Source organism: Capricornis sumatraensis, chromosome 2, assembly GCF_032405125.1.
Source record: "Capricornis sumatraensis isolate serow.1 chromosome 2, serow.2, whole genome shotgun sequence".
Lineage (NCBI taxonomy): Eukaryota > Metazoa > Chordata > Mammalia > Artiodactyla > Bovidae > Capricornis > Capricornis sumatraensis.
In genome coordinates this window covers 104,735,679-104,761,156 of record NC_091070.1, presented here as the reverse complement: position 1 = coordinate 104,761,156, position 25,478 = coordinate 104,735,679, and the positions used below count along the sequence as shown (strand labels likewise).

The 25,478-nt window shown below is 46.3% G+C and overlaps 1 protein-coding gene across 1 annotated transcript; it reads left to right on the top strand.

The window, feature by feature from the left end:
• Positions 1-1,791: 1,791 nt before the first annotated feature.
• On the top strand, positions 1,792-24,070 carry MGST3 (microsomal glutathione S-transferase 3). The gene is made up of 6 exons (XM_068965831.1): positions 1,792-1,868; positions 18,247-18,370; positions 19,495-19,568; positions 20,365-20,422; positions 22,982-23,054; positions 23,835-24,070. The coding sequence occupies exons 2-6, from the start codon at positions 18,254-18,256 to the stop codon at positions 23,969-23,971; spliced, it is 459 nt and encodes a 152-aa protein (XP_068821932.1). The 5' UTR covers positions 1,792-1,868; positions 18,247-18,253; the 3' UTR covers positions 23,972-24,070.
• The last annotated feature ends 1,408 nt before the right edge of the window (positions 24,071-25,478 follow it).

The following is a 25,478-nucleotide window of genomic DNA, read 5'->3' as shown; positions in this document are numbered from 1 at the left end:
AGGGGATTAGGTTTCAACATATGAAATGAGGTGGGAGCAGGGAGGAGTGGGGGAGGGGCGGGAGGTAGACCAAAAGACTCCAACAAAGAACACCCTCAATCTATGGAAGCAAAGGAGCGGGGAAATGCCCCTCAATAATGTACAAATGCTTTCCTACCTTTTTATTTGCAGTGTTCAATGAAAACTGTTCTTTGCCAGAAACCCTAAAATACAAGGGGTTCCCTGGTGGGTCAAACATAAAGAATCTGCCTGCTATGCAGGAGACCAGGGTTCCATCCCTAGGTTGGAAACATCCCCTGGATAACGGAATGGCTACCCACTCCAATATTCTTGCTTGGGTAATTCCATGAACACACAAGAGCCTGGCGGGCTACAGTCCATGGGGTCACAAAGACTCTGGGCAGGACTGAGCGAATAACACCTTCATTTTCCCTTTACTGAAGAAGTTGAAAGCGTGAGACTGGTTGGAAGTTGTTGAGACAATAGTAACTATTTTATGAGCCCTCAAAATACTTCTGGGTACGTGAATATGAAAAATTACTTAAAAGGAAAAAAACACCCACCCTAGAGCCTTTCCAAGATCAAGATTCCAACCTTTCTACACCTCAACCTGGAAGCACAGGCTCTCATAGAGAGAGGAAGTACCCCTACATCAAAGACACTAGGGTTGGCTCACATGCGGCGATCCCCTAGTAGGATGTGGTGTCCAGAGTAAAGGGGTGACGGGCCCACTGAAGACACGTGAAAACTGGAAACCGGTGCTTTCTGCAGTAGACTGTTCCGGGGCTGAGCTTACAGCACTTTTAAATAAGCTCCACTCTTTCCAGCTTGACCCAGCCTGCAGCCCTCACTTAAAATCTCACCGCACCATGCCCAGACTAGAGGGCCTAATTGGGGCAGAAATTCGCTATCAAGGATCTCTGGATCCCTGAGGCAGTGCGGTCTCGTTTCCGGAGAGCTGGAGCGGGCGAGCGGGCAGTGTGTGTGAAGAGGGGGGCGAATGGGTGCGGCCATCACGCTCGAAGTACTAGGTGCCCGATTTTGGAAAAACTAACAATATTAGGGAAACACACCGGCTCTAACATCCCTAAACCCTTTCATCCGGTGAATGCAGCAATCTGGGACCGTGAGCGCCTACCCCAAACTAAACGCAGCCAGAACATACGCACCCCTCCCAGGTAACCTCTGCTTGGGCGCCCTCCCACTTCGCGCACGCGCCCCTCCGCCCTCACCGCAGAGCGCCTAGAAGCGAACTACGGTGGCTCTGCTAGGGATAAATTATTAAGGTCCTACCATGCAGCCTGGGTCGGGAAGTTCCCCTGGAATAGGAAATGGCAACCCACTCCAGTATTCTTGCCTGGAAAATCCCATGGACAGAGGAGCCCGGTAGGCTACAGTCCATGGGTCGCAAAGAGTCGGACACGACTGAGCAACTTCACTTCACTTCATGCAGCAAATGCAACCCGAGAAATATGAACTGGCTGGGAGAGTTTAGGAAGGCGGCCACGACGGCATTTGCAGAAAGGAACAGATAAATGTATTTGGGGGTGGGAGGGTTAAATCTCCCTGGAGAATGAAATGGCAATCCATTCCAGTATTCCTGCCTGGAAAATTCCATGGACAGAGGAAGACAACCGTAAGGAGGAAGAAAATTTAGACTCTGCCTCAAAACCAGGGGCCCGGGGCGGGGGGTACTGAAGTCCCTCTCGGGCACCCGGAGCCCAGCCTTGGGGGTGTGGCCTTGTGCTGCCCGGGGTTGGGGCGGGGACTGCTCCGGGCCACGCCCCACTCTGATAGAGGCCAAGGACGCCGCACCTACAGTTCCGCTGCGCACTACGTTCTGCACCGGGTGAGCGAAGGTGATCCAGGTGAGTCCCGGCCCCTGTGGGCAGCGAAGAGAGTGGGCCTCGGGGGTCGGGGGGGGGGGGGGGGGGGCACTTCAGCTTCTGCGCTGGGCACTGCCCGTATCTCTGCCATCTCTAGCTGAACCCAACCCTAGCCAGCTTGCTCGCTGTCTCCCTTCTTTTTTCTACCTTTCCAACCCCTTTGCCCTCCATCCTCCCTATGATGTAGTGAGTGGAACGTCTGAGTCAGGCTAGCCTCGCTATCTGAAACTCAGGGAGATTCTCAAGGTCAACGCTTCCTCAGTTACTTCCTTTTTTCTCCCCCGTTCCCTGAGCTGTGTTGACCCCGGGCGCTTTCTTTCTGCCTCCCGGAGCCCACCCGACTTTGCCAACTGCATCTCTGGTGCACAGGATGGGCGCGCAGGGCACTGCAGGAGCAGCTGGCAGTGCAGGCCTGATGGGTGACACAGGTTTTTAAAGTGGCCTGCAAGCGCTGCGCCAGCTGCGGCTGTGCATGTGTTGCTAGGAAGTTTCCGGGAGGGCCTCCCAGGGAATTGTGTTTATTTTCCTCTGGCCTCATAGAAACATTTTTCCGTATGTTTGTATTGGAACCTACGAGTGGGTCATTTCCTACCGCCGCCTTAAAGCAAGAGAGGAGGCGGAATCTTCGTTTAGATTCTGTCTTGAATTTCAGAGGAGCCCTTCGTCTGATGTGGATGCAGGGAGCCCTAGGGCCCCAGGGGTGGGGCAGCTGCAGGGCGGTGGAAGGGGCTGGGGGCTGATTGGTAGCTTATTCCCCGATGTTCCGGCTTCTGCTAACACTTTCCTCACGAAGTTTACCGCTACATTGTAGCTTCGGGGACCAGAGTGTGGGAAAAGAGGTAAAAGAAAAGCAGAGACAAAGAGTGTGGGTAGGAGAAGAGCCTCGGGCTTGTGGCGTTAATCCTCTAACAGAGAAAAAGGGTTCTCGAGGGAAGGACTCCCAACTGCCCTGCAGATGTGGCTCTTTGCAGGTGCTGTAGACCTGGGCGTGGTCGTGTGGAATTGCCGCAGATGTTAGATTTCTTTGTCCGTGGGAGCTGGAGCAAGGGCACCCCATGGGAAATCTGTAGATCATCGGGAGCCTACAGTTTCTGGGAAGCACCCAAGGTTACTGGTCAAAATTACAGTCTGTGTTTAATTTAGGTCAACCAATTCAGTAATGAGCATATAGTACCATAGTCAGGGAATTGTTTATTCTCACAGAAGTTAAATTTAACTGAGTTTAATACGTTTATATCTAAAATCCAAACAAATACTTTCTGCCGGGAAAGACATTCTGTTAAGCTTCCCTCCTGACACAGTGTTACAGAAATAGAAAACTTTGTCAAGCCATTCCCCACCCCACTCCCAAATGATGTTACTATATATAAAACAGAGATACTGGTAGAGGTACTGTGTCCAGTCACAGAAACCGCATTTCGGGGCTTATTCCATAGATAAGGAACAAAGCTGGAGAAGGGCAGTCTTACCCCTTATTTAGACTTAATCCTGCCAGTTTAGGGTTCTGCAGAGATGCAGTTTGTGAAGGAGAACCTCTTAAGCTGGAGAATAGTAAAGGAGCTGAACCTACATGGAGAAATCTGGAATGAAGTGAATGACAAATCAATCCATCAAAAAGTAAGTCAGTGCCAGCTGCACAGATAGCAATATCTAAATATATTCCCTATGAAGTGAAGTGAAGTCTCAGTCGTGTCCGACTCTTTGCGACCCCATGGACTGTGGCCTACCAGGCTCCTCCGTCCCTGGGATTCTCCAGGCAGGAATACTGGAGTGGGTTGCCATTTCCTTCTCCAGGAGATCTTCCCAACCCAGGGATCGAATCTGGGTCTCCCGTATTGCAGGCAGACGCTTTACCATTTGAGCCACCGGGGAATCTATATTCCCTATATTTCTATTTAAATATTCTGAATCTGTATTCAGAACAGCCTTGCCAACCACAATTGATCATGAACTGTTTACCTTTTTTAAAAGCAATATTTGTTTAAAAGAATATACTGCTACGGTTTTTTGCAACTGGTTTCATTAATACTACTTATGAGTATATTTATAATACTACTTATGAGTATACCATCCTTTTAAAAAAGAAGAATTCAGAAGTTACCAGGTAGGTTACTACTATGTAAAATAGAATTTTTGTATTGCCCTGTCTGGTGGCTAAGAGGTTAAAGCATCTGCGTCCAATGCGGGAGACCGGGGTTCGATCCCTGGGTCGGGAAGATCCCCTGGAGAAGGAAATGGCAATCCACTCCAGTATTCTTGCCTGGACAATCCCACGGACGGAGAAGCCCAGTAGGTTACAGTCCACGGGGTCGCAAAGAGTCAGACACGACTGAGCGACTTCACTTTACCTTACCCTGTCTCTTATGTTGTCTACCTGTTTTCCTATGGGGAAGTTATACTACCTTCCAAATATATTTGCAAATACCTTTAAGGATTTCGGCAATTAGAATCATCAATCCTCTGTTACCCTCTGAGTTCTTTCTTGAGTCCACTTACTCATTAACTGGAACTTGTATTCTAATATTTTGATGCCTTAATTCAATCTGTTTTATTTAATAGCCTAAGAAATTTATTTTTATCTATATGCTGTTTTTACTTCTCCAGCCTAAGAAATGTGAATGATTGTGACACAGCTTCAGTCTAAGTACAGACAGGCCTGAAGAGTTAGACTTGTTTCAGACAAGCGCTGCCGCCTGTGCAATTCCTTCATTCAGAGGGACTCTGAATGGAGACTCACGGGAACTCAGCAACTGCTAAGAATTACCTACATACCACCCACATTTCTTGTGATGGAAAATCCAAGTGGTGTCAGTGTGACTCAGAGGTTTTTTTGTTCCTCTTCAGAAGTCAGAGCTTAGTTTCACTCTGCCCCTCCGATCCTATATAATGCTAATTAAGGGACAGGCTGTATGGGAATCATAATATAAGAAGTGCCAATTTCGTGCTGCTTTGCTCCTTACAAACCTGTACACCTGAAAGATTAGAGGTTTGTTTTTTTTTTCTGTAATATCTCCTCTGTCATACTGCAGTGCTGCTGCTGCTGCTGCTGCTGCGGCTGCTGCTGCATCGCTTCAGTCATGTTCGACTCTGTACGACCCCATAGATGGCAGCCCACCAGGCTCCCCCATCCCTGGGATTCTCCAGGCAAGAACACTGGAGTGGGTTGCCATTTCCTTCTCCAGTGCATGAAAGTGAAAAGTGAAAGTGAAGTCACTCAGTCATGTCCGACTCTTAGCGACCTCATGGACTGCAGCCTACCAAGCTCCTCCGTCCATGGGATTTTCCAGGCAGGAGTACTGGAGTGGGGTGCCATTGCCTTCTCCAACTTCAGTGCTAACACTCATTAAAAAGAAAGGAAAAAAAAACAAACTTGGACCTTTTCCAAGTTTTTTTCTTCTTGCAATTAGAAAGCTCTCGGGCTTTAATCAGTCACAGACTTGGAGTTAATTATTAGCTTTCTATTCTCGTTAATGTATTTTATCCTCAGGAGAGGGTCTGGGGAAGTAAAAAAGTTGCTCCCCAACCTTGTTGAGAACGGATATATAGCCAAGGGTTTAGAGCATGACTCTTGAGCCAGACCACCTGGCTGTGTGTGAATCTAGGCTTTCTCTGTGATAGCTGCGTGTTCTGGGCAAATGACTTAACCTTCTCATGTTCAGTTTCCTCATCTGCAAAATGGAGTAATAATATATCATAGGGATGCTGTGAGGATTTAGATGAGTTAATATTGATGAACTACTTAGAACTGTGTTTGACACATAGTAAATAATGCAAATACTAATAACAATGTTATTAATAATCATTGATTTTCCTACCACTCTTTGTCTAGTCTGTATCACTACTCTCCAGCCAACACTGGTCTCCTTTTTCTTCCTTATACAAGTGAAGCCCTTTCCTTTCTCTGCCTCTGCACTTGCTGTTTTCTCTACTATATTCTCACATCTCACATCACATCCTTCAGAGACCTTCGTTCAGCCTCTTCCCCTCCTCCCAAGCTGTCTTCCTCCTTTTGACTCCATTTTCTGGAATGTCAGGACCTCCTTTCTCTGTCTTGATGAGCACTGTGACCCTGCACTGCACGTGGTACCCAGCATTCAGTAGGGGGTAACACGGGGAAGACCTCATCTTGAGGCAATACTGAGGAAGTAAGTAGGTGTGGACTTTGTTACAAAGTGAGCATTCCTTCCGATGAAATGGTTTGTTCTGAATGGATTGTATCAGATCAGCTCCCTTGAATGAATTGCTGTTGTTCAGTCTTTGTAACCCCATGGAGTGCAGCGCACCGGGTTTCCCTGTCCTTCACTACCTCCTGAAGTTTACTCCAGCTCATTTCCATTGAGTCAGTGACTCTATCTAACCATCTCATCCTCTGCCGCCCTCTCTCTCTTTGCCTCTCCCAGCATTGGGGGAATGCGTTGTTACTAGAGTTTTATTCTCTTCTGCGTCCCATGACTTCTCCCTATTCTCTCCGCTGTCCTCTGAGGTTGGTGCCCTTCGACCATGGGACATGTTCTGCAGCCTGTCCCTGGGATCACGCCTCCCTGGAGGCCGGGCTCCAGATGGCCCATGGTGGCTCAAGGCTTCTAGGCCAGCACATCAAGGAACTCTCGCCCGTAGGGTCAATAATTCTTGGCTCAAGAATCTGTTTGGGAGAATTCATCACTGCACAAACAAGGGAACCCAGGATTTGTTCAGTCTTATAGTCTAGTATTCTTCGATTCCTGATGAGCTGACTTAGCAGTTCTTCCCAAGGGCAATTCCATTAGGCGAGTGTGTTCAGTGTGTTTTCACGCTGAAGTCAGACTCCAGAGAAGAAGAGAGCAAGTAATTTGCTTTGACCTTAACAGAGTGTGGCTCAGACGGTAAAGCGTGTGCCTGCAGTGGGGGAGACCCAGGTTCGATCCCTGGGTTGGGAAGATGCCCTGAAGAAGGAAATGGCAACCCACTCCAGTACTCTTGCCTGGAAAATTCCGTGGACTGAGGCGCCTGGTAGGCCACAGTCCATGGGGTCGCAAAGAGTCGGACACGACTGAGCGACTTCACTTAACAGAGTGTGCCTGTCAGTGCAGGCTCATCCAACATAACCAGGAAGCATTCACTCAGACTTGAGCATCAAGCTGGTCCTTCACCAGCCCCTCTCCTGCTCCCAGCGAGTATAGTGGTATAGCCATGTGTCCTCAGCTCTGACAGTTCACCAAAACACTGGAATTAAAACGACATCTGTGAGGCTTCCTTATGGCCCCGGGGTAAAGAGTCTGCCGGCCTATGCAGGAGACATGGGTTCGATCCCTGATCCAGGAGGATCCCACGTGACTGCAGAGCAACTAAACCCACTGCCCCACAACTACTGAGCCTGAGCTCTAGAGCCCAGGAGCTGCAGCGACTGAGCCCACATGTCGTAACTATTGATGCTCCACAACGGAGAAGTCACTGCAACGGGAAGTCCATACACTGCAAGTATAGAGCAGCCCCCTGCCTGCCACAGTAGGGAAGGCCTGCACAGCAGCAAAGACCCAGCACGGCTGAAAAAGATAAATAGGTATTTTTTTAATGGCCTGTGGAACTTGAATATTTTATGTTCCAAGCTGTGGCTACTTAATCTTCAATGGAATGGATTTGGATCGTAGGACGTTTATCTCTTAAAAAGACAGCTCTTCCATTCCCCTGAGTTATAGCTGACTTCCACCTGCTGAGTGTTCTGCTAGCAGTGTTGATGAGGAATTAAAGAATGTGAGAAACTCGGAGAGACCCCCTTTATGATCTGCCTCTGCTGTTTGCCTCACTTGAATTAATAATTGAGACTGGAGAAGTGATGGCCTGCCTATTCAACTGACTTTTCATTTTTAGCCCTTGGAGAATTGTCTACTGAATATGCAAAACAATTGTGGAGAATAGTTCTTCTTTCCTTCTCTTCACTGTCCATGTCTTCCTTTTAAAATCTAGCTGCCATTTGAAACTTTGACTCTCAAACAGATTTTACCATCAGTTTAGCATAGAAGTTACCAGACTGGCATTTCAAAAATGTAGGGTGAGCCCAAAGAAACTTTTCTTCCTCTCCCGTCATGGAAATAGAGAATTACTTTTGCGCTACTTCTCTCCAAGCTCTTAACTTTCTCCATGGAGCTTTATATGGGCTCAGCTGTCTTGCCTGGAAATAATTTTGAGGCCTTTTCCTTTGTAGATACATCTGGAGGCAGAAACGAGGCTGGATGACTACTTCATTAAAAGGGTATAGGCTGAGTAGACCTCTGGCACAACTTCTGAGTTTTTGGAACCACCTCCCAGTGCTGGGTACTCATAGAAGTCCATTTGATATGGTCAGATGAAGCCCTTTAAGTTACCATCCTTGTACTATTCTCATGAAAAAATACCACGTAAAATGTAAAGTAAGGAAGATTGAATTAATAGCACAGGCAGCCAAATAAGGATTTTAATGAAGTCCTGGGGAATGGCGCCCAGTCAGCTGTCGGTGCTCTAGCATTGGCCCACTCCTGGTACATTAACAATAATAATAATAATAATAATAAAAACTTGAGAAATTGCTGTACCGATGGAGAAGAGCAATCTTGCAAATGGAAGTAGGGGTTACCATTGCCCACTCTGGCTTTTATTTATTTGTTTGAGGGCAGAGAGGGAGTTGAAAGTTGAAATGCTCTCTCCCTTGAAATATTTGATTGATTTTCATTTAGTAAAAGGTAAGTTGTTTTAACTTCATGACTCAAAAGTCATAAATTATTTGAGACTGTTGCCCAATGCTCCAGCTTGCCTTTTGCTCCATTTGCGCATGGCTGATTGTGGCTGGGGAATTTCTGTTGGCAGCTCAGAGGGAGTGGAGTGAATAGTGAAGGAGAGCTTTACCCCAGGAGTACTCTGCTGAGTGTAGTTCAGGAAGTTCTCTGATTAATCCTTTTGTAACTGAAGGAACCCCTGCCCCATTGAGATAAGGGGAGTGCTGGCAGAAGCGGGAATCGGAGGAAATAGTAAGTGAAGTATAAGCACTGCAGTGGTGGTGTTTCTCGGCGAGTCAGCCAGTCATTCCTGGAGGAGAGTACCTAAGCCAGATAGCATTATGAACCCCATGCATTCAGGCACTGGAAAAGAGCGTATCTTCTAGGGGTGAGACAACACAGCCTCATTTGAGTCCTAAAGTGAGACTTGACGGTGGTGCCTTGTAGCTTTTAAAAAACCCACGCCTATTCACTGGTTGTACCAAAGACTTGTTGCTCCAAGTCCTGCCCCTTCCACTGCAGACGTCAAGGCCCCACCAGTCACCAGGGCACCAGTGTTTTCTGATCTCCCCCTAGAAACCCACTGGTCTGCTCCCATGCCCCACCTGCTTAACTACGCTTCCTAGGTTTTTTCCCTCCAACCTGATATGTGCTCAGAAAGTTATGTTTGGCCAGTAATAAACATTTTAATAAATAAAAAAGTTACACACAGAAATGCTGCTGTTTAAATATATATATTATAGGAGTGATTTGGTTTCTAAGGTATTCTCAAAATATGAAACATCAAAAGGTAGAGCCCGAGGCTGGTGAGGGTCCATCGGGAAGAAAGGCTGCCTGGGAAGGGGTAGGACTCACACAGGCCGTATTGGCGGGATTGGACAGTGGGAGCGAATTCAGGAGGGAGCGCTGCCCGAGATGTATTCCCTTACAGCCCACTTGTCTCTTGACCTTCGACACATGGACTCCACTTTCTACTATTCCCCTAAAGCCTGGCCGCACAGGGTCCCCCTCACCAAAGTCAAGGGCATATTCTGTTCATGATTCTTCACAGAGGGGTCCACTTCTTTTCAGAATTCTTTCTTCCTTACCTTTAGGGTCTCTCCGTTTTCACACCTGGAAAGCTCTTTCCATGTGTTGGGGTTGAATCCACCCCAAGGCTCACGTGGTTAACGATGGTCATGTTTGCTTAATCAAGCGCCTTTCCCTTTGGAAAGTGATGCTTCCTCTGCCAACACTTAACAGTTGCATACGCTTTCTTCTTCTGCTCATCTCATCTTAGTCCCTTGAGGGAGAAGCAGGAAGTATTGAAACGTTACATGGCGTGTAAAGACCCTCTCGTAGTCTGGACCTGACTCTCTAACCTTGTCTCCAGCTGTTCTAACCGTTCACTGGAGTCCAGGCCTTTCCTTACCCAGAGCCTTTCTTTGCACTTGCTCTTCCCTCTGATTGGAAGGTTCTTCTCCTCAGTGTTGCATGGCTGTTTCTTCTACATTCATGTGTCGGAGCAGAGGCTGGCTGCAGAAAAGCGATCTTCCCGCAGAAGGGCCTGCTGTAGTAGCCCCCTCCCCCAGCCGTCCCCTTTTCACCACTGCCTCGTGTGTTCTCCGTAATAGTCACTGCTGAGGACTCCCCTGGCGGCCCACTGGTTAAGAATCTGCTTTGCAATGCAGGCGATGCAGGTTCAGTTCCTGGTTGGGGAACGAAGGTCCCACATGCTGTGGAGCAACTAAGCCTGCATGCCACAGCTAGAGAATCTGTGCACCATAATGAAGGGTCCTGCATGATGCAACTAGGACCTGATGCGGCCGCACACACACACACACACACACACACACACACACACACACACAGTCATTGCTCTCTCAGGTTGACTTTGCGTATTTCATGTCAGTCCTCTGTCATTAGAATGTCAGTGCGTTGAGATCAGGGATGGCATCTTGTCCACTGCTATATTCCAACACCTAAACAGTGCCTGGCATAGAACAGACACTTTGTATACTGTGGTTGAATAAATGAATTAAATGTTCTCATGCTGTCCACACTAGCAAATGAACTTCTTCTGTCATTATGCTGTCCACATTAGGAATCTAACAGACCAGCTTTTTGCCAAATTTGAATCTATCCCAAACTATCAGAATTAATTCCTAAGTCAGAGCACATTACTGATTTGTAGAAAAGTCGATATCCTCCTTACTTAGGAGGTATTCACATAGATGGACAGATATGTATACTTGCCAGGACGTATGATATGTCTTTGTGTTTGGATCAACATTTAATAAGTGTTCATACCGGATGCTTAGCCTAGCTTATCTCATTTAACTCCTCAAACCATCCTGTGAAGTAAAAAGTATTCTCCAATTTCACAGAGAAATTAAATAGCATTTACAGGCTCCCAGAGGTGGGGTCTGAACATGAGTCTAACTGCAGCATTCTCACTGTCTGTGCTTCCTTAGATTTTCCCATAGCAGAAGACAAATCATAAACAGTATTCAAGTCTGCTAGGAATAAAAACATTCCCAAAAGGATTTCTGCTATTAAATAAGAGACAAGAATTTTCTAAATAAAAAGGAAAACTAATTCTTTGTAAACCTTCAGTTTAATGTTCTCTCAACTGTTTTGACTTAAGTGTGCCAGGAAGCAGTTAACTAGAAGCAAATACCTCTGTAATTACAGAGGAGAGAATAGAAACACTTCTGTCCTATTTCTGCCTTTCCCCAACCCATGTAGCTTCATTTTTTTTTTTTGTTTTTGTTTTAGCTTCATTTTTGAGAGGAGTTTTTAAAAATATTTGTTTTGGCTGCATCAGGGCCTGGTTGTAGCATCTTTTTTTTTTTGTAGTGCGGGCTTAGTTGCCCCTTGGCATGTGGGATCTTAGTTCCCCAACCAGGGATCAAACCCACATCCCATTGATTGAGAGGTGGATTCTTAACCAATGGACCATGAGGGAAGGCCCTGGTGGGGAGTTTTTGTACCTGGTTTCTGATTATTGCTATGAGGGGAAAATCTGGAATTGAATATTTGTTTTCTTATTTGCCTACTTCCTCCAATAGAACATGAACTTCCTGAGGGCAGGGGCCAAATCCAGTGTATCATCTTCTCTCTTACACCAGCCCATGGAGCAGCCGTAGTAGGCACGCAGTGAACCCGACAAGTCAATGAACACGCGCTCAGCCCCATGCAGTAGGAGGGGTCTGGCTACAGGGGGGGCTTGCATGACTAGAGCTTGCTGATTTCCATGGTCTGTGCTAGAAGCCTGCTTCCTTCTGGACGTTCCTGCTTCTCAGATAACCTGTTATAACATGCTGGCTATTAAGAGTTTGGAAAAAAGGGGCATGTGTGCAGTTATAAGCTATGTTTGCTCTCTTAAAATGGTAATTCAAAATTATAAATTCTTAAATATTTCCTATCATCATGCATTCAAAGTGAAAGTGAAGTCGTTCAGTCGTGTCCGACTCTTTGCGACCCCATGGACTGCAGCCTACCAGGCTCCTCCATCCATGGCATTTTCCAGGCAAGAGTACTGGAGTGGGGTGCCATTGCCATCACCTTTTATCACTGAATCAGAGCAAAGACAGTTAACGGAACATTAGCACACATAGTGTAACCTGATATATAACGTTCTTGGGTACTTACTATGTGGCAGGTAGCTTGATGGATGTTTAGAGACAGTGTCCCTATTTAGCTTTACAACTACTGTATGAAGTGGGGTAGGTGCCATGATCATCTCCAGTTAACAGGCGAGGAAGTCGAGGCTGCTGAAAGACACTGAGTAATTTTCTTGAGGACACACAGCTAGGAGTATGAGATCCAGGTTCTAAACCCAGACAATTTGATTTCAGAACTGCACCCTTACCTGCAAGGCTGTGTACTGCACTTAGTGAGTAAGTAACAGGGTTCAAGCTAAAAGTCAGGCCTGACTCTTTGACTCCATTATAACATACTGCCTGTTCCTTTGTCTCCTCAATTACTAATTATCGTCAGACCATTTTTTTCTTTTTGCTGGTTTCTTTTTAAATTTACTTATTTTTAATTGGAAGATAATTGCTTTACAATGTTGTGCAGCTTTCTGCTTACATCAGCATGAATCAGCTGTAGGTAACGTATGTCCCCTCCATCTTGAACCTCCCCACCTGACCCCTCCAGGTTGTCACAGAGCACCAGGTCGAGCTCCCTGCTCAGCCAGCAGTCCCGCTGGCCTTCCCTTTTACATATGGCAATGTATATGCTCTAGAGCTACTTCCTCAGTTCATCCCCCCTCTCCTCCCCCCACTGAGTCCACAGGTGTATTCCCTCTGCATCTCTGTTGCTGCCCTGCTGTAGATTCATCAGTACCATTTTTCTAGATTCCATATATATGCATTAATATATGATATTTTTCTCTTTCTGACTTACTTCACTCTATATAACAGGCTCTAGGTTCATTTACCTCACTAGAACTCACCCAGATTTGTTCATTCTCATGGCTGAGTCATATTCCGTTGTGTGTGTGTATGTACCACGGCTTTCTTATCCATTCATCTGCCGATGGACTCCTAGGCTGCTTCCGTGTCCTGGCTATTGTAAACAGTGCTGCAGTGAACACTGGGGTCCATGTGTCTTTTAGAATTGTGGTTTTCTCAGGGTATGTGCCCAATAATGGGATTGCTGGGTCATATGGTAGTTTTAGTCCTAGTTTTTAAAGAAATCTCCATACTGTTCTCCATAGTGAGTGACTTTATCAGTTTACATTCCCGTGAACAGTACAAGAGGGTTCCCTCTTTAATCCTCATTCTGTCTAGCATTTATTGTTTGCAGATTTTTTTTATCATGACCATTCTGACCGGTGTGAGGTGAAACCTCGTTGTAGCTGTGATTTGCATTTCTCTAATAAGTGATGTCGAGCATTTTCCCACATGTTTCTTAGCCATATGTATGTCTTCTTTGGAGAAATGTCTGTTTAGGTCTTCTGTTAGGCCATTTTTCATATAACTTTTGGGCATATATTTGCTCATTTTAGACATGCTAGAAAGGTACAAAGGAAAATCTAATTCAGCCATCTAAAAATAACTATGCTTATGATTTTGATATTTTCTTCTTTAATTTTTTCTATTATTGAGAAAACTAAGATATACACTTTGTTGTCTTTTTTTAACCTAACATTCTGTATTTTAAATCTGTTTCACCGTCTGAAATATTTCACTATTTTTGATAATTATATTCTATTTTATGGCCATCTTATTTATTTAGGTAGTCCTCTTTGTTTGGACAACTGTACCATTTATGTTTTTGCTGTTATAAACAGTGCTGAAGTGAATGTCTTTGAACCATATCTGTTTGCCTTCCTGATTACTCCCTTAGGATTCTCAGTAGAATTATTAAGCATTTTAAAAATATGAACAGTATAAAGCATACTACCTGCTTTCAGGCTGTTGTCCAGATGGTTCTGTTTTACATGTCCCCCAGAAGCATGTAACACTGCAAAGTAACTAACTAAATTTTTATTTGTACAGATCATAAATTTTAATCTTTACAGCTGGTGTGTGACTAACCTTGAAAACTGCATGAAAATTAACAAGTGCTATTATACAACCAAGATAGTTAGAGTAATCTATACTGGTCATGAAAGTTCAGTTCCAAAAGGACCAATATGTGTCTGTCATCATGTAGAAGGCAAAGTCTAGGGCAGAGTTCCCACCCCACGAACCTTATCTTGCTGGGTGGATATATGGGTTGCTGGTGACACAGAGCAGGTATATAATCAATGAACCGTGGTGTGCAGTCCAAATGAGTGCTCCTGTCAAAGGGAGGTTTATGTTCCACATATCAGCTTCTCAAGCCTGTGCCTGGGAGCTATCTACTAGCTGCGGGTGGCCCAGCCTTGGGTGTGACTGGTGCTGCCTGGCACACGGCTGCTGTGAACTGAAGTGCCTCCCCTTTCCCAGTGCACACACCCGAACCCACGACAGGTTGCAAGTGTCCAGCTCTCTGTCCTGGATTTCTCAGAAAATAGGGATTCGTCAAATGAAGATTTTTTTTTTTTTTTGACCCCTACGTGAAGTAAATGGATTCTTTTCTTAAAGAACAAGCTGTAAGCATTTTCAGTCCCCATGGGATTTGTGTCTTCATCAGCTATAGTGACAGAGCTTTTCTCTGTGCTCTGATCTCTTTCTCCAGGAATTCATACATCCAATTGCTTCCATTGTTTCAGTAGATACCTTAAGGGGAATAAAAAGGAAACTGACATGGATTAGGCACATACTTGATGCCAGGCGCTGTGCCGAGTGGAGGGATCATTTTGAAAGCCACCTGGACGTACAGCTTGCTTCGTTTATTCTACAGCTTTCTATAAGCACACACTCTGTGCTTGGCACGGAGGATGCTGGACAGTTGGCTGCTCTCTCTATTCTAGTCCTGATCACACCAGCTGGGAAGTGCTGGCTGCAGTGCCTGTGAAGCAGGACTCCTCACTGGGTAAAAGTGCATGGAGGTGTCTGGGTGGGCTGAACAGGCTTGGCTCCGGCATTTGTGCAGGTGTGTCCGTGGCCCCTGCAGGGAGAGCCTCGGGGAGGGCCTCCTCTCTCTTCCTGCCCCTGGCACATTTACAGTTTCTGACCCATTACACCATCTTTTGAAAACCACCTACTTTAGCATCGGACTCTAGGTCCCCCTTAATGTAAATTCTCTGCCCTTCAAATGTCTTGCTCCTGCTTCTGCTTGCCCCCACCCCGATTCCTTTCCCCCCAGTACCTATCACCACAGCAGCGTGTGAGGAGACGCACTTTCATTAGGGTGTGACTGCCTGAGCATGTCCTCCAAAATTGCATGTATATTTGGAAGAGGAGCACAGTAGTGACCATTAATTTCTAATTGCAGATTTTCTTAAACATTTATGTATTAGTTATTTATTTGACTGCACTGAGTCTTAGTTGCGGCATACAGGGTCTTTAGTTACAGCATTAGAACCCCTAGTTGCAGTATGTGAGATCTAGCTCCCTGACCAGGGATCGAACCTGGGTCCCTTGCACGGGGAGCATGGAGTCTTAGCCAGTGGACCACCAGGGAAGCCCCAAATTGCAGATTTTTGAGCAGTTGCCTTTCCAAGTTCATTGCCAGCAGTAGAAACATCTGCTCAAAACTCTGTCCTGCCAACTACCTTCTTCTACCCAAACCCTTACAGGCCAGAGAAACAGAGGCCAGTGACTTGGCCACGAATTCTAATGTTTTGCCAGGGCTAGTTGGAGTATTTGGGGGAAAATTCTACAGCCTGTTCTGGTCTTAGCGCTGCCTTCCCCTCCCTACCTATGCCTCTATTTCCTTTTCTGTAAAATGGAACTTACGGGATTTGGGGGAAGATTACAAACATGCTGAAAAGTCACAGGGTGACCCCAGGCTGTGAGGGAGCCCAGCCTGCCATCCAAAGCTGAGGTCTGAATGGACTTTCAGCTTGGAAACTTTGATCTAAACCAGATAGGGAAGTAAGTCGTTCAGTCGCTCTTTGCGACCCCATGGACTATACAGTCCATGCAATTCTCTAGACCAGATTACTGGAGTGGGTAGCCTTTCCCTTCTCCAGGGAATCTTCCCAACCCAGGGATCGAATTCAGGTCTCCCCCATTGCAGGCGGATTCTTTACCAGCTGAGCCTGACCGTATAATTCTTAAACAGGCAGCTTTTGGCATAGTCAGAGACAGCTTCATTTTCAGTAGCCTGTTTGGCCTAGACGTGTTGAACTCCAGGGTAATCAGGCAGTCGTGTTTATTTTAATTTTCAAAGAGGTGTGGTATTCACTCCATATTTTTGTTTTACTATCTACTACTAAAGCTTTCTCCCCAAGCTGATTTTCTAAACTCTGAAAATGACTAACTCTAGAAGAGAATGAGGGCAGGGGAGCTTGGAGGGCAACCAGAGACTCCTTGCTCTCTGCAGCCACACGTGATGGCCCAGGAGAGGCTGACCTGGTGGTGACTTCGGCGCTGAGTCATGGAAATGGCCCTTTGCAGAATGTGTCCACAGTCCCAAAGAAGAGGGTGGTGGGTACCCCTCAGCGCACAGCTCCAGGTGAAGAAAGAATATAGCAAGGGAAGCTGATGGAAATTATTGTGAAATATGGTGAGGAGTGAGCAGATTTTAGGATTTTGTTTTCAAATGTTATTTTGCAGATTTAAGGGAAACTTAAACTTTTAAAGAGCTGAGCTGTTTACAGGCCCCAGATTCCACACTGAGAAAGATGCTGTGACTCTAGTGTCAATTCAGCTCTGAATCGTCAAGTGGAATTGAAAGGGGACATTGGAACCTAATCGGAATCTAAATTTGAATCCCAACTCTGCTACTTTCTCTTTTAGACCTTTGGAACATTACTTAATCGATGGGCATTCTTTGGAAGATGGGGAAAATACCATCTGGTAGGGTTGTTAGTGAGGATGACTGGAAACGTTTTGGAGCAGGGTAACCCTTCCAGGTTTACGGGAGAGATGGTAGCCAGACTGTTAGCAGGGATGGAAGCTCTAGCTGAAGGCAGAACACACAAAGGAGCTGTCGGCCTGCGGCATCCGTGCACGTGGCGGGCCAGCGGCTGAGAGCTCGGGAAGCGTTGTTGCTCTTTCTCTGTGCTGCCGTGCTCTTTGGACATCTGATGATAAAGCTCAGAGAGGTTGGAGGTAGCACCAACTACTTTGAAATTATTAGGGCTCCTTCCCAACCCCCTAGTTTTCTTCTCCTTGGCCTTCCTTCTTTCCCTCCTGGGGCAGGACAGGAACTCAAAGAGCTGAAACTGCCAAATACTGAAAAATGCTGAGATGAGCTTTTTTTTCCTCCAAACATTTCATTAAGAAAATTTTTCAAACATGCAGAAAAGTTGAAAAAATTGTACATTTATCGTACATATATCTAACACAGGTTCTAGAATTAATATTTTGCTATATTAGCTTATATTGTCATTTCTGATACATTTCAAAGTAAGTGGCATTGCAGGCACCAGGACACGGCATGGGGTTAGTTCTGAAGTATTGATTTGACGAACACCTTGGGTTCTCCAAGAGCTGCTCAGAGCCCCGTTCTGCTTTCGAAGCACTAAAAACAATGCCTTCCCTTCCAGTGCGATGCTCCTGCTGCACGTGCCTCAGGATCCAAGGGAGGCCTAGAGGTTCCTGCCCTCAGAGTGTCCCCCATGCCACCAGACAAACGAAAGCCTGGAGTCACCTTGCACTCACTGGTTTATACTCCGTTTCTCTCTCTCTCTTTCTGTTTTTCCCTTTTCGTCTGTCTGTCTCCTTCTGGTAATCTTTTAGCATTTTGCCTTATGAAATATTTCTTTAAATTGTGGTTTTTAGTGGCCAGACCATCCTGTGGCAATGACCCCTGCAGTGGTTTAGATAAATCTCACAAATGCAGTGTTGATCAAAGGAACTCCAGCACAGAAGAGCATGTGATCGTGAACTTTTCTGCGCGTATACTGCAGACGTCAGTCATTTTTTTAGAGATTCTGCTGGGTGGTTAATATCTCTGACTACCTCTTAGAGCCATCAGATCACTCACACCTCTTTTCCATCTGTAGGGATACACTTGCTGGTAACAGAGCATCACACTCCTGAGACCTCCTGCGGCACAGCGCCCACGGTGCCGGGCAGCACCCTAATGTGTTCTTTCTCCCACAGAGTCAGGATGGCCGTGCTCTCTAAGGAATATGGTTTCGTGATTCTAACTGGTGCTGCCAGCTTCTTGATGGTAACTCATCTAGCCATCAATGTTTCCAAGGCCCGCAAGAAGTACAAAGTGGAGGTGAGTGGGAACACAGTGGTGCCCTTATAGGCGTGTCGGGGGCAAGAACCTGTTTTCAGCCACGGAGAGAGAGGTGGGATGCTAGTGGCGCTGGCGCTGTCCCTGTTAGAAACTCTGCCCCTGTCTGGCAGCAGCAAAGAAAGGAATACAGGCCCCTGCTAGAGAGTCGCTTCGGCCTGGTTTCCCTTTTGTCTTTTCTGTAGAAAAACCAGGTGTGCTTTTGTCTGGACCTCTTTGCTGGGAAGAGAGTTATTTCCTAAAGGAGGGAACTCCCTGGTGGTGCAATGGGTTAGGGCTCCATGCTTTCACTGCTGAGGGCCTGGCTGCAATCCCTGGTTAGGTAACTAAGATCCCACAACCTTTGAGGTGTGGCCAAAGACAAAATAACATTTTGAAAGGGGGGGTGGCGGTAAATAGCAGTTGTTTTCTGGTGTGCCAGTTTCAAACGATGTCTTCCGGTGATTTTCCTGTCTCCCGAGTAGCAAAGAAGCACGTGGTGCCACGGTTATCCCGTGCGTGGACATTAAGACGTAGGGGGAAGGTCTACCGAATGCGTCCTTTAGTTCCAGCCCATCCAGAAGGGATAGTGACTGAAGCGGTCCCTGGAGAGCAGCTTGAAATGTCTACTCTGTTGAAAAATTATAATTGGGCTCCCTAAGTAGAACTCCGTTTAAAGTTCCCATGTCTAGTTTCTTTTTTTCAATGCACACATCCATTACCATTCTCACACACAGTTTCGGTTCCCCTAGTAAGGGAACCTTAAAGAATGTGGTGTCTGATTGACTGCTGGCACAGAGCTGTTTCCCAGTTGCTGCTCATAGTACATCTCAAAGTGACCAGTGGCGGCATAATGTCAACGAGAGCACTGAATTTCGCGCATGCCGCCTCCATCCCTTGAATGGCACAGACATACATCCTTGTTCTGGATATTAATAGACCCAGGCTGAATCTGCCTCTGAGAACGAGACCTCTCTCACTGCATGTATTTAAGCAGAAATTGAATGATCATCTACCAAAGTTATGACAGAAGATGCTTTGGGATACACTGTCTTTAAGACTGATTTTAACTCTCAACACTGAATGCTACTCTTGGCCATATGATCACACGCACTTTGTTTTCACAGTATCCTACCATGTACAGCACTGACCCCGAAAACGGGCACATCTTCAACTGCATTCAGCGAGCTCACCAGAACACGTGAGTGCTGGCCCTGCTGGGCCCCTGAGACATCTGCAGAGTGGGTGCTTTCTGTCCTACACCTCAACCCTTGGTTTGCTGAGTAATTGCGATGATGATCATGGATACTCATTAAAAGTATCGTAAAATGTGTTTATGAACAGATTAAATATTAAGCAGAATTAAGAGTTGTTAGGATGGTGAGAGACTGGGTAAAAGTTTTCTTTCCATTTCTTTTTTTAAATTGAAGGTGATTTACCTTGTTGTGTTCATTTCTGCTGTGTTATTTTCAGCAAGGTGATTCAGTTATACCTACATTCTTTTGCATGAGGGTTTTCCCCAGACTATGAACACAGTTCCCTGTGCTATACGATAGGACCTTGTTGTTTATCCATTCTGCATATAATAGCTGACATCTGCTAACCCTAACCTCCACCCCATCCCTCCCCCAACATGTCTTTAAAACTACAGTACTCTTCTGCAGTATTTGCAACAAGTCTTCTCTAAACTGATGCTGAATGTCCCAGCCTAGGGGTGAGAGGCTTTGAGCTCTGTAAGCAAGTGACTCTGATTCACCTCATCACTTTGTTAGCTTTGAGGTCTTGGATTCACTGTCTTCTGAGTTACTTCTAATGCCAAGCAAAGCAAAAGAAGGTGGATGATCTTAGTGGTCTGGCCTTCCGCCTCTACTCAGTGATTATTTTTACTCTCAAATTTCTAACTTGGCAAGTAAGAATGTAAAAAGTTCTTAGTTTTACATGGACATACTTAAGTAGGGTGCTTTTCTTAAAAACAAGTTTTTTTCTATCTATTCCAGGTTGGAAGTGTACCCTCCCTTCTTATTTTTTCTAGCTGTCGGAGGTGTTTACCACCCAGTAAGTACTGAGCACACACAGCACAGGTGGTTTTTTTTTTTGAGGGGGGTGGTAGGTAGAGGAGGGAGGCATCCAATTAGATTTAGTAGATTTAATTCACTGAGCCTTTGGGGAGAGAAGAGGAAATGAACATTTAATGAACATCTTTGATGTCTAGGCACCACATATTTTTAAAGACTTAAATTCTGTTATTTCTTACAAGAAGCTTCCCTTGATGGCTTAGACGGTAAAGCGTCTGCCTGCAATGTGGGAGACCCTGGTTCGATTCCTGGGTCGGGAAGATCCCCTGGAGAAGGAAATGGCAATCCACTCCAGCACTCTTGCCTGGAAAATCCCATGGACAGAAGAGCCTGATCGGCTACAGTCCACAGGGTCACAAAGAGTGGGACACAACTGAGCGACTTCACTTTCACTTTCACTTCTTACAAAGTTTCTTAAAGCAGCTAGAATTTTTCCCATTTTTTTTTTCAACAGATGAGAAACCTCCTGAATACTGTATAACTTTCTCAAGATCAAATAACTAGACTAAAAAAGTCATAATTTGAACCCAGGACTGTCTGCTCCTGTTCATGTTTATTGAGTTTTCCTTTGCTGTGTTTATTCAGGCAGCAGAAAGTTCCTGGACGCCTGAGGTTACTGCAGCGACCAAAACAGGCAGAGTCCTGGTCTCATGCACTGACTGTTAGCTGGGGTTACAGATGAGAAAGTAATGCAAGTATTGGGTTGGCCAAAGAGTTCATTTGCGTTTTCCCACATGGCTTATAGAAAATCCCAAACAGACTTTTTGGCCAACCCAATACATGATGTCAGTTCAGTTCAGTCACTCAGTTGTGTCCAACTCCTTGCGACACCATGCACTGCAGCACACCAGGCCTCCCTGTCCATCCGCAACTCCTGGAGTCCACCCAAACCCGTGTCCATTGAGTCGGTGATGCCATCCAGCCACCTCATCCTCTGTCGTTCCCTTCTCCTCCCACCTTCAATCTTTCCCAGCATCAGGGTCTTTCCCAATGAGTCAGTTCTTCGCATCAGGTGGCCAAAGTATTGGAGTTTCAGCTTCATGCACCGTGTAGTATGTTAGAAAGTGGTGCACCCCACAGAGGAAGCACAAGCGGGGATGGTGGAGAGGGAATGCTGGGGGGCCAGTGCTGAGCGGCGCAGTCAGGAGGGGTTCCTCGCTGCGAAGGTGACACTTAGGCAGTTTGGAGGGAGCATGTGCCTCCAGACACCCCCAGGCGGGGATGGGCAGGGGAGGCCCTGGAGCAGGAGCCGGTCTGGTCTGCCTGGTGTGCAGTGAGCAGCACGGCTTCGGCGGTGGGCTGAGGGTGAGGGCAGGACTGAGGGGGGACCTCGGCGCCTTGGAGGCTGCTGTGGCCCTGTGAGCCCTAGGTTTGGTCTGTACTGCACCTTATCTAAATAAAGCAAGGTTCTCTGGTTAGTTGCTGTTTGGGTCTTGCTTTGGACAGAAACTTTCCTTTCAACGGGCCAAATGTCCCCTCCACTGGGTTGTGACCAGAGGACCGGTACCTCACATTTTGGGTTCTGAGACTTCATAAGCCTCTGCTCCTGTCCTGCACCCCAGGATCCCATTCCTTGAGCTTAGTTCTTTAAAAATACTCTGAGACTACTCTGAGGACAAGTGCCTAATGCAGCTCCTGGGTTTACAGAGTAACCTAATAGAGGCTACAGACCTCCTAGATAGAGACATATGTGCCTGGGTGTTTATTGATAGTTGTTTCATACGCCTACCAATATTTAACACTCCCTAAAATCATGGAGACAAATAAATAAAAACCCTGAAGTAGGAACCTCACCCCACTGACGACAGTGCTGAGTTGGAAAGATGCTTGAGGACTGTGGCACCCAGTGACTCACGTCCTCACCTCTTCTCTCTTCTCCCTGGCCTCCTTTGGACCACATGGTTCGTCACCCCAGGAGGGCGGCCAAATGGAAGGATTTTTCCATCTCTCATGAGTTTTTCCTCTGTCTTCTGAAGGGTGTTGGAAACAGGGAGACTGTCCCCCCACAAGGCTGCATATTCTGGGGTTCAGAACATAGCACCGTCTCTGGCTTTTTCTGGGCAAGCCCCACACTTAGGCGTAGGGCGCAGCGTAGCCCCTCGGAGCGCTCTGGGGCCCCCACTGATGAAGCAGCACTCAGCAGCGGAGCGCCCAGGCCGCTGCCCACAGCGCTGCCCCCAGCCCTGCCCCTCCGTTGGCTTCCTCTCCTGCTGCCCTGCAGCCCCTAGGCCTGCCTCTCCAGAGCAGAGGCACCGTGCTCTAGCACCCTGGCTCCTCCAGGGCAAGCCCGGCGCTTCCTGCCATCCCACCTCCCGAGGAGCAGGCCAGCAGTCAGGTCTGCGAGCAGTGCACAGAAGGACCACAGTGCTTTGATTCTCCTGACTGAAAGCAATTTCATTCTACCCTCACTTGGGTAGGGAGTACTTTACCATATCGTGAAATCGTTAACTTTTTATTAAAGTGTGTAATCAATCCTCGATGTCAATAAACATCTGCCTGTTTCTTGAATGCAAACGCTGACAGAGCCCTTCTATTTTAGCGTGTAGCTTCTGGCTTGGGCTTGGCCTGGATCGTTGGACGAGTCCTCTATGCTTACGGCTATTACACTGGAGGTAAGGACACGCTGCTGTCTGCCAAGGAGACAAAGTTAAAATCCTGCGCTACTGCACTTCCTGCTTAGCAAGGCTTTTCAGAAAGCAAAGTACCTTAATTTACTTTGTCTTTCTGTAACTGGATAACCAAGTTGTAGCTATCAAAGTAACTTGATAACCAAGCTGAGAGACTGGTTATCTTCTTTACTTTTGTTAACCTTTGAATAGAATTTAATAACAAAGCTCATTTTTATTGAACGTTTTCAGTGTGTCTGTTGCTCTTCCTTAGAACACTATAAACGACCTCAGCATATGTCGTTTAGCCCTATAAGAATTCCATGACATAGACAGTATTAATATACAGATGAGGAAACAGGCTTAGAAAGATTAAGACATAGCTACTAAGTGTAAACTGGAAAGCCAGGATTCAAACCCCGGCAGGCAGACTTTAGGTCTCCTGCTCCTCAGCAGTACTATAAATGGTGTTTCTGAGAGACGAGTGGGGAAGGGACTCTTCTGGCTGTGCTTACCTTTCGGAAGAGGAAAAAGGTTCCCAAAGATCCTAAAGCAAAGGTGCTCTAATTATTATCCTATAATTTGTTTTAAAGTCCAATACTATTGTGACGCTTTACATGCAGTATCTGACAGTTGACAGCTTAGGCTAAAGAGTTGCCTGACCTCTTAAGACCAAATGGTCTAATGTACAACCCCAAGTGCCTTGATAGAATGGCTGGTGGATGTTGACAGCATTGTAATTGTGGAGCGTCCCCAGTAACTTCTGTTCTTTCCTCTTTTTTTTAGAACCAAGAAAGCGGCAGCGGGGAGCCCTGAGCTTCATCGCCCTCATTGGCCTCATGGGCACCACCGTGTGCTCTGCCTTCCAGCACCTTGGTTGGGTTAGAACCAGCTTGAACAGTGGGTGCAAGAGCTGCCATTGAAGAATTATAGGGTTTTGGGAAACTCTCATTCATTTTGAGTGACTTTTATTTTCAGTTACATTTTTTTTTTTCTTGAATAAAATCTTCGCTGGCGTGAGCCTCCTACCTAACCCTGACTCTCTCATTTAATTCTTTTTGAGTCTTTATCTAAAATATAAGTATCCTGTTCCTACTAAATGAGCGAGGGGCCACAGGAATTAAGCACCCCTTCTACCCTGCCAGAGGATCTTTACTTAAGGTGTGAGCTGAGAAAATGTCTAATTGTGAAAATATTTGTAATCATGCCCACTGAGCCACCTGGGAAGGGCCCCCGCAATCATGACATGGCAGTGAAAACCTGAGGCTTGAGGGAAAGTCTTTTTGTGCTAGTTGGGATGTAAGATTCTCTTATCACTTGCTAATATATAGAATGACAATAGGATTTTAAAAAATCTCTCCTGAAGATTGCTTCTAATAGTTAAAAACTGAACGTGAAGTTGCTCAGTCATGTCTTACTCTTTGCAACCCCACGGACTGTAGCCTACCAGGTTCCTCCATCCGTGGGATTTTTCAGGCAAGAATACTGGAGTGGGTTACCATTTCCTTCTCCAGGAGATCTTCCTGACCCAGGGATTGAACCTGGGTCTCCCACATTGTAGGCAGACACTTTACAGTCTGAGCCACCAAGTGACAGACTAAGATTATGAGAGTTGATAAAGATGGGTCTAATTTTCTGCGTGTGTATGCTAAGATCTGATTGCATAGGTACAAATGGAGGACACCCTTAGCAACAAAATACAGAAGACTTAAACAGCTTTAGCTGCCTTGGGTTTCTCTTACCTTGGACGTGGGGTATCTCTTCACGGCTGCTCCAGCAAAGTGCAGCTGCTGCTCCTTACCTTAGATGTGGGATAGCTCTTCTTGGCCACCGCCCCTGACCTTGGACATGGGGTATCTCTTCACGGCCACCGCCCCTGACCTTGGACGTGGGGTAGCTCTTCTCAGCTGCCACCCCTGACCTTGGACGTGCCCAATATGCTACTGGAGATCAGTGGAGAAATAACCCCGGAGAGAATGAAGGGATGGAGCCAAAGCAACAGCAACACTCAGTTGTGAATGGGACTGGTGATAGAAGCAGGGTCCGATGCTGTAGAGAGCAATATGGCATAGGAACCTGGAATGTCAGGTCCATGAATCAAGGCAAATTGGAAGCGGTCAAACATGAGATGGCAAGAGTGAACGTCGACATTCTAGGAATCAGGGAACTAACATAGACTGGAATGGGTGAATTTAACTCAGATGATCGTTATATCTACTACTGTGGGCAAGAATCCCTTAGAAGAAATGGAGTAGCCATCATGGTCAACAAAAGAGTCAGAAATGCAGTACTTGGATGCAATCTCTAAAACGACAGAAGGATCTCTGTTTGTTTCCAAGGCAAACCATTCAGTATCACGGGAATCCAAGTCTATGCCCCGACCAGTAACGCTGAAGAAGCTGAAGCTGAACAGTTCTATGAAGACCTACA

What these genes read in the sequence shown, in the direction of transcription:
- MGST3 (XM_068965831.1), top strand. Translation starts at nt 18,254, where the DNA reads ATGGCCGTGCTCTCTAAGGAATATGGTTTCGTGATTCTAACTGGTGCT. An exon ending in GCAAGAAGTACAAAGTGGAG is followed by an intron (nt 18,371 to 19,494) that starts GTGAGTGGGAAC and finishes TTGTTTTCACAG; the next exon opens with TATCCTACCATGTACAGCAC. An exon ending in CAGCGAGCTCACCAGAACAC is followed by an intron (nt 19,569 to 20,364) that starts GTGAGTGCTGGC and finishes TATCTATTCCAG; the next exon opens with GTTGGAAGTGTACCCTCCCT.